The sequence below is a fragment of the Schistocerca gregaria genome, chromosome 10 (genome assembly GCF_023897955.1).
Source record: "Schistocerca gregaria isolate iqSchGreg1 chromosome 10, iqSchGreg1.2, whole genome shotgun sequence".
Classification (NCBI taxonomy): domain Eukaryota; kingdom Metazoa; phylum Arthropoda; class Insecta; order Orthoptera; family Acrididae; genus Schistocerca; species Schistocerca gregaria.
The window spans coordinates 132,969,083-132,981,385 of record NC_064929.1 but is presented as its reverse complement, the minus strand read 5'-3'; the positions used below and the strand labels follow the sequence as shown (position 1 = coordinate 132,981,385).

At 41.4% G+C, this 12,303-nt stretch overlaps 1 protein-coding gene across 2 annotated transcripts in view; it reads right to left on the bottom strand.

Annotated features, from left to right (window-relative positions):
- Positions 1 to 12,303, bottom strand: part of LOC126293416 (tubulin-specific chaperone D) — a 177,547-nt gene that overhangs the window by 68,719 nt on the left and 96,525 nt on the right. For both annotated transcript variants that reach the window (XM_049986639.1, XM_049986640.1), the window contains exons 10-12: positions 10,401 to 10,581; positions 6,828 to 6,986; positions 2,386 to 2,592 (exon numbers count right to left, since the gene is read on the bottom strand). In XM_049986639.1, coding sequence (XP_049842596.1) covers positions 2,386 to 2,592; positions 6,828 to 6,986; positions 10,401 to 10,581 — 547 coding nt within the window. The remainder of the gene's footprint in view (positions 1 to 2,385; positions 2,593 to 6,827; positions 6,987 to 10,400; positions 10,582 to 12,303) is intronic.

Here is a 12,303-nt window from a genome sequence, read left to right as displayed (position 1 = left end):
GCACGAGCTCCCAGTGGGATCATGTGACAATAACCAAATGGTCTAATAAATTAACAATGAACAAAGATGGAGCAGGAGGTTAGGGATCTCATTGAAATGGTGCAAGTTACTTGGAGTTTAATTGAGACATAGTGCCACTGTTAATGGAGTTGATACCTCCTGCGTCGTATTTTCCTACACAACACACTTCCCACCCCCCCCCCCCCCCACCAAAAATCTGCCCCCCCCCCCCTCCCCCACGGACTAAATGTTGGATTCAAAGTGGATGTTCTAACTCATGGCCAGCACAATCTCCTATCAATTTTTGCCTGTAAGGTTTCACTAGGTTTGTTTATGAAACCACAATAGAAACTGAAGAGAATGTGGTTGTGAGGGTTCTCACTACATGTCACATTGAACAGCACATAAAGAGACATTAGAGGGTGTGCAGAATAATTTGAAGTGCCTTCATGGCATGAGTAATGTGACAGGCAGTTGTCACTCGAGTTGTTGCTAAAAGATGGAAGATGGTTGTGTTAGTAAAAAACAAAAATCATCATATGCGAACACCAGTTTCTTGTCTCAAAATTGTTAGTTTAGTACTGACTACCAACTACATGATACTGTCGATAAATATTTGGGACTCCACATGCCATAAACTACTGTACAGGGCACGACAGATAGTAATTTGTACCAATATTAGCCACCCCACAATATCCCTTTAGTGTACTCTGTAAGGAAAATAAAATTGCTCTTTCCATGCCTAGAAACAGTCTTATCAAGGAACAGGACAACGACTTTCTGAATAACAGATGCTGCACAACGAATAGCTATATCAATAAGAAATTTAATACAACAGCTTAGCATGTAAACTTGCTTGAATATAAGTATAGATATCTGGAACTGCAGGAAGAGTGGACTCAGACAAAGAAAGAAAGAAAGAAAATATCTGAAAGAACAAAGAAGTATTGGGCAGACAGAAGAGCAAAACACCCTTCATACAATAATAAATTATAGTAATCATTATATAAGCAATGTAATACTGGATTGTCTAGTGAATTATTATTGAACTCCATTGTGGTATTGAATAACAACTTGTACGAATATTTATATAACTGACTAGGGTGGACCAATGAAAGCCATAAAATAAAAAAAGTAAAAATAAAATAAAATAACAGATAACTGTGACCAATGACTGAATGAAATAATTGTTTATTTCCATTAATTAGTTTTTTGGCCAATTGAGACTCATTTGCAGGTGTGGCATACAGAAGTTACATAGTTATATTTGTGGTGTGATGCTGGACATTGGCTCTGTGACAAGAAGATGGGATACACTTTAATGGATCACCTTGAGTGTTATAGATGTGGGTGGGATGGCTATAAAGTGATTTAAGTCACAAAAATTTGTTCAAAAATGTACTGACATCATTTATCATTACTAGAAAGGCAGATCTTTGCATCCGAGAACAGGTGTGGGTCCTAGGTCAATAGTTTGCTCACAGAGAGTACTGACTCTTATTACACTGAACAAAACTGCTAAGCACTTTGGCACCTGAGTCTCCTATCACCATGTGATAAACTCAATTACCTGTGTGCTCTGTGTTCTGTTGTCTGTGTGATGTTCCTATTATTAGGTTTGTGTTGTTCAAGACAAAAATAATGGGACCTAAGACCGTAAAAATTTGGATTTGACTGCTGCAGTTCCACGGTCGAAAAGGATTAGAAAATATGATGGACATCAACATGATATCACAAAAAAGTTTTAAAACCGTGGGAAATTGTATCAGATTGTTCAAACAGACTCATGCCAACTAAAATGCTCCGTAAAGTAGACTGCACGTACTGAAAGTTTGTTTTCAGTTTACATTTTACAACAATAGAGTAGCACCTGTGACTGAAAGTTTATAAGTTATTGCCATGCCATAATACACACAACAACTATATAATTATGAATTTATAGTGAGCTGCAAACTTTAAATTTGCTCTTCTGAGGAAGTTGACTTTTGGACATACGTCACTTGGCAGCCAACTTGCCCATTTGGCAAGATATTCGAGGTGATTAATTCAAAGGTTTTCATTTTTCTTATCACAGAGCCAGTGTCTAGCATCACACTCCAAATATAATTCTGTAACATTTGCATGCCTTGTCAGAAAAGGGATAAGAAAATAATTTACAAAAACTAACAAATATTTCATGAATGTCTGGTTCCCATTATCCGTATTTGTATTCAATTAATATATGGCCACATGTTCTACAATATTCATAATGGATACACTCATTCTTGTAAACGTGTTTTTGGCCTAAGAAGAATAAACACACTTAAATTGTCTGAGTGCAGCAGAGCACCAGTTGGCGGAAACCTCATTAACAAATCTGTCTGCGATAATATCACCAGAACTTACCTACAGCTGATGCAAAACCCAATCTCACAGTTTGCTCATAAGCATTCAGCTGCTTCATGTAATGGTCGACAACTGCATCCCGCTTAGCAGCATTTGCCGGGCCCTGGTAATACTCCGTGAAGAAGGCAGGCAGCGCCGAGCAGGCTCGAGAGCGTATCACCTCCACCTCACTGGGCAGGCACTGGTCCAGCAGGGCCTGCCACTCCTCTGCAAACGCAGACGTACACATCTTCTAAATTAGGTAGGGTCCAGTGAGAGTAGATTATAACAACCTACTATCTGATAACTGGGTGCTGCCAAGCTATTTATTTCCCTTAATTTCATATTAGACAGGAAAAGAAAGGAAATCTGTCCACTTTATAAAACAAAATTACACTAAATTTCATATTAGACAGGAAAAGAAAAGAAATCTGTCCACTTTATAAAACAAAATTACAAAGGACCTTATGGTCAGGTCCTATTTTATTTTCTTCACACTTGAAGCATTGAAGGCCAGAGCCTGGACGTCAGTTCCCTAAAGCAGTACAACACACCTCTAATAATTCTAAGCACCATTAAGCATTGGTGCACCAGCACCTATCCCGAGGCGGCATCGCAACCAAATAGACTGGTGAGCCAGGATCCTGCCTTCAAAATTCCACTGGCATGGCCACAAGGTTGCTGGGGTTATGTAATGTGGGCCACTGGTCCGGTGCGGTGGAATGTCGGGTTACCGAGCGCCATGCTGCCTGGGCCCTTCTATGTCGCTGCAACCAGCACTTAATGAAAACTAGACTGGGCCGAGGCACTCTGGATGTGCTGTATCTGTTGTTGACTGATTCCTACTTGGAGAGTGCCTCCACACCAACTATTGAACCAATCCGGGCTGTCCAGTCTTGTCTACAACTAGCCACTGCCTCTGCTAGCCACTGGTCTACGAGTTGCTCCATGTACTCATGCTACAAGAGCCCGAACTGGTACCATATGGCTGGGGGCTACAGCACACTGACATCAACTGACTCTTGACCATTTTTTAGGGGTCTCCAGTTTGCAGTATGTGCCTGATGTACTGCCAGAGCACTGACGCAATGCTCTCTGTCCAGGTCCCGCATTTGGGGAACCACTCACCTCGCATTTAAGCTGCCGGCCAGTGCTACAGGCCAAGCCCACTACAAGTGTCATTGCTGACTGAAGCATGTAGCCCGAGGCCAGGCGGATCACTGCAACACCCAATGCAGTGTCATCGGGACACAGTAACTGCAGAGCCTGACGTGCCACTATTCTTTGCCGAGCACAACTACTACTGTCACCAACACGTGCTGTTGAGTGTTTGGCAGTGTGAGCACTGCTGCATTGGGTTGATGGTGTCACCAAGACATTACGCACAGTAGCTGCACGAGTAGTGCTGAATAAAATATCTTGTTATTACTACTGTTCTTGGAACCCCACAACAACCAAATAACTGGACGTCCATATCTCACCACTGACTTCTAGTATCAGATGCGCGCAGTTGACCTCACGAAGTGTATGGGCCTGAAGGTGACGTTGTTACAACGTTGAAACTAGTTGCCAAAACAAAACCGTCACCTTAAATACAGCTGGAGGAATTTCTTTATTTTTAATATAAAAATGTAGACTGGCGGCGGCAAGAAAAGCATTTCTGAAGAATAGAAATTTGTTAACACCGAGTATAGAGTTATGTGTCGGGCAGTCCTTCCTGAAAGTATTTGTATGGAGTGAATCCGTATATGGAAGTGAAACATGTATGATAAACAGTTTGGACAAGAATAAAACAGAAGCTTTTGAAGTGTGGTGCTACAGAAGGATGCTGAAAATTAGACGGTTAGATCATGTAACCTTTGAGGAGGTACTGTATGGAATTGAGGAGAAGAGAAATTTGTGGTACAACCTGACTAAAAGAAGGGATATATTGGCAGGACACATATGAGACATCAAGGGATCACCAATTTAGTACTAGAGGGAAGCGTGTGTGTGTGTGTGTGGAGGGGGGGGCTAAAAAGCATACAGTGAGACCAAGAGATGAACACAGTAATCAGATTCAGAGGGATGTATGTTGCAGTAATTACTAAGATATGAAGAGACTTGCACAGAATAGAGCAGCATGGAGAGCTGCATGATACCAGTCTACATCTACATCTACATCTACATCTACATCCATACTCCGCAAGCCACCTGACGGTGTGTGGCGGAGGGTACCCTGAGTACCTCTATTGGTTCTCCCTTCTATTCCAGTCTCGTATTGTTCGTGGAAAGAAGGATTGCCAGTATGCTTCTGTGTGGGCTCTAATCTCTCTGATTTTATCCTCATGGTCTCTTCGCAAGATATACTTAGGAGGGAGCAATATACTGCTTGACTCTTCGGTGAAGGTATGTTCTCGAAACTTTAACAAAAGCCCGTACCGAGCTACTGAGCGTCTCTCCTGCAGAGTCTTCCACTGGAGTTTATCTATCATCTCCGTAACGTTTTCACGATTACTAAATGATCCTGTAACGAAGCGTGCTGCTGTCTGTTGGATCCTCTCTATGTCCTCTATCAACCCTATCTGGTACGGATCCCACACTGCTGAGCAGTATTCAAGCAGTGGGGGAACAAGCGTACTGTAACCTACTTACTTTGTTTTCGGATTGCATTTCCTTAGGATTCTTCCAATGAATCTCAGTCTGGCATCTGCTTTTCCGACGATCAACTTTATATGATCATTCCATTTTAAATCACTCCTAATGCGTACTCCCAGATAATTTATGGAATTAACTGCTTCCAGTTGCTGACCTGCTATTTTGTAGCTAAATGATAAGGGATCTATCTTTCTATGTATTCATAGCACATTACACTCGTCTACATTGAGATTCAATTGCCATTCCCTGCACCATGCGTCAATTCGCTGCAGATCCTCCTGCATTTCAGTACAATTTTCCATTGTTACAAACTCTCTATACACCACAGCATCATCTGCAAAATGCCTTAGTGAATTTCCAATTCCATCCACCAGGTAATTTATGTATATTGAGAATAGCAACAGTCCTGTGACACTCCCCTGCAGCACATCTGAAACTCTTACTTCGGAAGACTTCTCTCCACTGAGAATGACATGCTGCGTTCTGTTATCTAGGAATTCCTCAATCCAATCACACAATTGGTCTGATAGTCCATATGCTCTTACTTTGTTCATTAAACGACTGTGGGGAACTGTATCGAACGCCTTGCGGAAGTCCTTGGACTGAAGACCACCACAACAACAACAAAAACAACAACATTGGTATATATTGGTGTATGGCAGTTACAGCTGATCTGTCATGTTGCCCCTGTCACAACTAGAATTCTTGCTCTGAAACCCAAGCACATACCAATATCCCAGTTTCAACAATGTAGATGTGAATGAAAGGATTGCCATAGTAGCCACTATGAACCATCAACTAGAGCATTGATTCGATGTGTGACAGGGAATGTCACAAGCATGCAAATACGGCTGCCATGGATTGGATGTGGGGAATTAGTTTGGTACAAGAGGTTGGTAGGACAACTCCATATTGGCCGAGCCCGGGGTCCAGACTTATATTCTATTTTACCTCTGCCACTCGATTTTTAGCTTCATCTACCTCCTCCGAGGGGATTTTGTCTCCATATTCAGACACCTCTTGTACCTTCAGAGCATTCACTTAGGAGACCTTTAACAGAAATTCAGCGAAAATTTTGTATTGCTGTTCATTCCCTTCATTCAAATTACTTCACAAAATATCAAGTTAGCCAGTGCCCCTTTGCAGCTATTTGGAAGCATCTTCCTGTTTACTGTCTAGACCATTTTGCATGACATGACATGAAATGAGGCCTTCTTCGGTCCCTGATTTATCCTTACTTGACATTTTTTATGTGCATATCTTAAGGATGTCACTTGCATACGTCAACCTCACATTATTCTTGAGTAGCACAAATGAATGGAACAATGTGTTGCTACAAATCCTCAACACAAAGCTACAATGTAGTTTTCGATTATGTGAATCGCAGAATGGAGGCCACCTCCAATGATTTTTGTAGCATATTCACAATTCCAGAAGGCTGTGTTATTTTCTGCATATCTTCTACATAATAAGCGCTGTTCTTATTCACAGAAACCTTTCCTTCAGAAACAGAAAAACATAGTTACTTCTTTCTCACACCATTATTAACCATTTTACTCCTATATATGGAAGACAATATTACTCTACATCATTACTTGGACAAAAGACAGACATTCCCTTCATTATCTGATAAACTTAGCACTCGTGCTATTATTTTTATTAGTATACATTTGCTTATCAGCAGTTACGAAAGAAGAGATACAAACTAAAACAATTTTGAGCTCAGATTACAGTAATGTAATTGGAATGTACATCAAACACTATTCGATCTGATTACAAAAGTTTTATTGAAGGAATGTTACACAAATCTTCCACAGTCCACTTACCAATTGTGGATGTGCCATGAAATGGCAGATGTGCCATTGAACACCTCTGGATAAGATGTGAACATGCTTGTTTCATTAGTTCGCCTCCCATGCCTCGGAAGTAGAATTTCTGCTCGAACTGAGGAACTAGACCACGGATTTTTTCCACTCTTTCAGAACCTATAATATCATTTGTACTGATGAGTATAAGAAATGTTCATAATAATAAACAGCTTATTTGTCAATAATTATGCAGTCATATATATATACACAATCATGTTATTAAGCCATACGAACTCATGACCCCAAATAATGGAAAATTAAATAATTAAAGAAAAAAAAATGTAGGTCAATGCCGGCCTAAGTGGCTGAGCGGTTCTAGGTGCTACAGTCTGGAACCGCGCAACCACTGCAGTCACAGGTTCGAATCCTGCCTTGGGAATGGATATGCGTGATGTCCTTAGGTTGGTTAGGTTTAAGTAGTTCTAAGTTCTAGGGGACTGATGACCTCAGATGTTATGTCCCATAGTGCTCAGAGCCATCTGAATCATTTTTGTAGGTTAATGGTTAACTTCTGAATGTAAAAGAAAGTGAGTTAATTACATACAGCAATAAAGAGACATTTTAAAAGTAGCAGCAGTAATGTAAAATATCCCTGAAAATACGAACGATAAAAATGTTATTTGAGTATCACATACAATGTTAGTCAATTGAATGTCCTCTGCGGCACAGTCTTATTAAGTAATAACTGCACTCATTCTTCTGTTTGTATGAAACAGGTCCGTATTTCACAAATCCTGGAACAGTTCAATATATTGTTTTCTTCTTGTTGAACTAGAGAAAATGAACACACTTTCTAATCCCAGTGTAATGGCTAGACACACCAGTACACAAATAAAGGAGCAAATGTAGCCACCAAAATTAATGATGCAATTAAAAAACACAGCAGTTCTATTTTTGTAAAGTCTCATATAAATGAGGATGCAAAAGCTGTACAACCAAAATTAACTATTGTCAACTCAATAACGGAGAAAAATCTACATAAAGCAGATGCATCAAATGAAAAGTACAGTTACTGAATCTGCTTCAGCAGATTATACTGCAAAACAAATGAACTACACTATACTGCAGCAGAGCCTCATTTGGACATTACTATGAGAGAGAAAACTTCTCATGATAATACCTAATCCCTACTGACATGGAGATGCAGCGCATAAGAGAGATCATTTGAAGGGGAACTTGAAGGGGGTCATTATGATTCACAGTTTATTAAAAACTTAAAACTGCACTGAAAAAAAGGAAAGTATTTCATAACGTAATAAAGGTAGGACCTGACATGAAGAAGTCCCTCCTCAACAAGCAGAAGGCATTTGAAGGCTTTGGTGCTATAGGTATGGAGGATTATCTAGTAGCAGCCCACTGCAATAAATGCCAGAGATTATAATCATGTAGCAAAGAACAGGACCACAGGTCAGATATATCTTGGGTTCACTCTGGAGAACATGCATAAGAAGATACGCAGAGGAAAGAGCAAAAGTAGCCCCAACATATACAAGCTGAACGTTAATAAAACCAACAAACTGCAGGGAAGCATTCCTGAGTGAAAATGGAGGAAAGAAGATTCTATGAACATATGTCTGGAAATACATCATTGCCATGGTAGACAGTGCTGACTAATGAAAGTTCCTCTGCCTACGAGCTGTGTGTTACTTGTGCATTGCAGGCTGTGTGATTGACACAGTGTACTGTTAAGCAGGAGAATGGTCCAGTTTTCATGTCAGGAACAAGCTGAGATGGTGTTTGTGCACAGCCAAGGAGATGGAAATGGTAGTGAAGCAACACCGCTATGCCAAAACAAGTACCCTCACAGACACCAAAATCATCACACAACACTTCAAGCCCTTAGGGGGCAGCTGTGTGATCAGCATCCTTTCAGACAGACTAATGTACTGGGATGCAGTGGACTGTGCATACACGAGATTTGGAGGACCAGGTTCTACAGGATATTGAGATGAAACATAGTTCAAGCTCCAGGCAAGTGGCTCGCCAACTAGTATAAGCTGAAGTACGATTACATGTATCCTTCACAACAACTGCTACTATCCCTATCACCTGCAACAATGGCAAGGGGAATCAGCATCGTGTTTCCCTCTGTGGGAAGAACTTTGTTGATGGTTTTGCACCATACCATAACAATTATGAATTTCCCGTCATCAGTCCTCTTTATCAACGAAACAATCTTTACCAGAACTGGCATCATCAATCTGCTTAATCATCAGCTGTGGGCTACAGGCAAATCCTCAGGGAATAGTTCAAGGCATCTCATCAGCTTAGGTTCAGCATCAATATGTGGGCAGGGATTCTTGGCGACCACATATTTGGACTGGTTATTATCCTGCAACATCTCAACGGAGGAATGTATCTGGACTTCCTGCAAAATACTCTGCCTGGGCTACTTGAGAACGTGCCTTTGGTAACCTGGCAGGTTATGTGGTTTCTGCATGACAGAGCAGCACCCCACTTTTGCATTGCAGTTAGCCGACACCTCAATACATTTTTCCAAGACATTGCATAGGATGCGGAGGCCTTGTAGCACGGCCAGCTATATCATCAGACTCAACCCCCTAGATTTTTATCTAAGGCGGCTTCTGAAAAGTGCTGTATATGTTGAACCAATTCCTGATGTGCAGATCCTTCAACGGTGTGTTCACAATGTCTGTGACACTATTTGGAGAGAAGCTGGAGCATGCGAAAACGTATGGCAATCCATGATGTGACATGTGGACCCATGCATTACATCCCATGGAGGCCACTTTAAACATCTAATCCAATGCGGATTTGATGCAGCTGTCTACTGTGTTCAGTGATGATTTGTTTTCACTGCACACACACCGTCCATCTCTGGACACATTCTCACACGACATTTTTTCCTCCATTTCCAGTCAGGAATCTCACCCTGCAGTTTGTCCATTTTATTAATAATCAACCTATGTATTGTGTTTGAGAAGAGAAAGGTTGTATGAGAAAAACTGAAATGACTGCCCAACGTATTACATGTTCCTTGACATCTTATGCAGTGATTATGGGTAAAAAACTGATAGAGCACTACAAGATGAGAAGATAACATGCTGAATTTGTAGGTGGCAGAAATGTCCATTTATGAGAAAGCAAGATGTGAAGAGGGCACAGAATTTCTGATAGAGAGAGGAAAAAAAAATTTAAAAAAAGCAAAGTTTATAGTAAAAACAAAGATTCCAAGACTTACCAAGCGGGAAAGCGCCGGCAGACAGGCACATGAACAAAACACACAAACACACACACAGTATTACTAGCTTTCGCAACCGATGGTTGCTTCTTCAGGAAGGAGAGGGAAAGACGAAAGGATGTGGGTTTTAAGGGAGAGGGTAAGAAGTCATTCCAATCCCGGGAACGGAAAGACTTCCCTTAGGGGCGGGATTGGAATGACTTCTTACCCTCTTTTGGAAAGGAATATTAATTCCACAGTTACAATAGGAAAATTAGTACTGAAAACAGTAAAAGTTATAAACTATGGTAAAAGTTACCTGCATTTAAAGTTATACATTCCTCACTCACCTAAATGGTCTTCAATTTTTTTTTCTCCAGGCAATAATGACAATGCGTGGACAATTTCACCAATTGCAAGCACAGCACCATGGCGAGCTTTCATGTCAATAGATAAGGTTTGCATCAGGAGTTTATCCATCACTGCAGTTGCCATATACTCTGGTGCTCTAGGTGTCAAGTTGTGCAGTGCCTAGAGGGAAAAATCTTACATCTTAACAAATTCATCTTGCAGTATAATAGAACACATACAAATACATCCTCCCCCCCCCCCCCTCTCTCTCTCTCTCTCTCTCTCTCTCTCTCTCTCTCTCTCTCTCTGTGAGTGTGTGTGTGTGTGTGTGTGTGTGTGTTTTTCAGACGAGCATGCGTGTGATTGCATGCAAAATAAGTTACTGGTAACCCCTGCAACTGTTTTCAGTTGTAATGATGTAATTCCCGAGTCAAAAGGAACATTCACTTGAAAAGAAGAATAAAACTACGGTTAGGTTAGGTTAGGTTAGGAATAAAACTACAAAGACAAAATGGCTGGTCAGTACTTATTTTGAGAATGCAAAACTCTAAGTACTACCAATATACAGGACAAAAAAGAAAAAGCATGACATCTTGCCACCCTCCAAGACTTCATCACTGTTCCCTCCCTTTTTCCTCCCCCCCTCTCCCTCCTTCTTTGGTCTTTCCCTATCTCCTTTTCCACTTTCCCCATCATTATTAAGTATTGATTTCATTTCTCTTCCTCTCTATCACCTTTTATTCTCATCCTGTCGTCCTATCAGCACTGTACTGAAGTTTGTACAGTGCTTACTAATGCCGAGTGAATAGTAAACAACTTGACCCACAGCTGTGGAGACGGTGTGGCAAATAGGGTGGACAATGGTCACGGGAAGGGCTTGTCATGTAAGGTCACAACACAATAGGTGATGTTTGACAGCTGAAGTCTTTCCACAAATACATATTTACCATAACTTAGATTACAACTGGGGAATCTGCAACCAATTGTTATGTTAGTAGCATCAATTACCCAAAATGTAAATTTTCAAAGGTGTTGTTCACTATGATATTGACAATGTAAAATGAATAATACATGTCAAGTGAAAATTATGGATCAGTTCCCTGTTCATCAATATTACCTAAATATCAGGTTCCAACTGTCATCTGCTACACACCTACAGAGTAACAAGTTATATATTCAGCTTTTTCTGTGTGCTGTGTGCTAGGATGGGCAAGGTGTGTGCATGCTATGTGCAGACACAGGAGGAGCTGGTTGCAGTTCACGAACAGCTGAAGGCACTGTCTTCAGCTTGCTGCCTCGGGGTGTACTGGTGGCAGAGCATCGGACCAGTCACATGGAACACCTCAGATGTTACTTGTTTCACCCACAGACTCTGCTGCCAAGGCACCTTCTGGTGGACTTGTCATGGGGAGCCCATCCTCACCACAGAGTAACTGACAGCTGGTAACGAGTGTGCGATGCTTGAAGTCGAGGGCCAATATTGATGCTGGCCTTGCTTATTCTCCCTGTACCTGAGCAGGTGGCCGCTCCTTCAGCAGGGTCCCAGCAGGCACACATGGGCAGAGTTTGCTAGTTATCAGGAGCGCTAATGTTAGGCACCTTGTGAAGCCCCCTAGGGAGACAGCATTCAGAGCTAGAAAAGAAAGTCAGTGTGCCCTCAGTATTTCTGCCGAGGGGCCTCATCGGAGATGTGTAGGCGGCCATGTCTGCAACTATCGAGCATGTAGAGTGCAGTCGTCTGTAAGTTGTGACTCTCACTATCTCCAATAACACCTGTTGCCTGGCTTCTGTGGCCATCCTCAGTTCATACAGATGGCTGGCAGTAGTGACGAAAGCTGCTGACCTTATAAGTGGAGTGCCAGCAGAGCACACAATTGGAAGCATTGTTCGCAGGGTTTGATT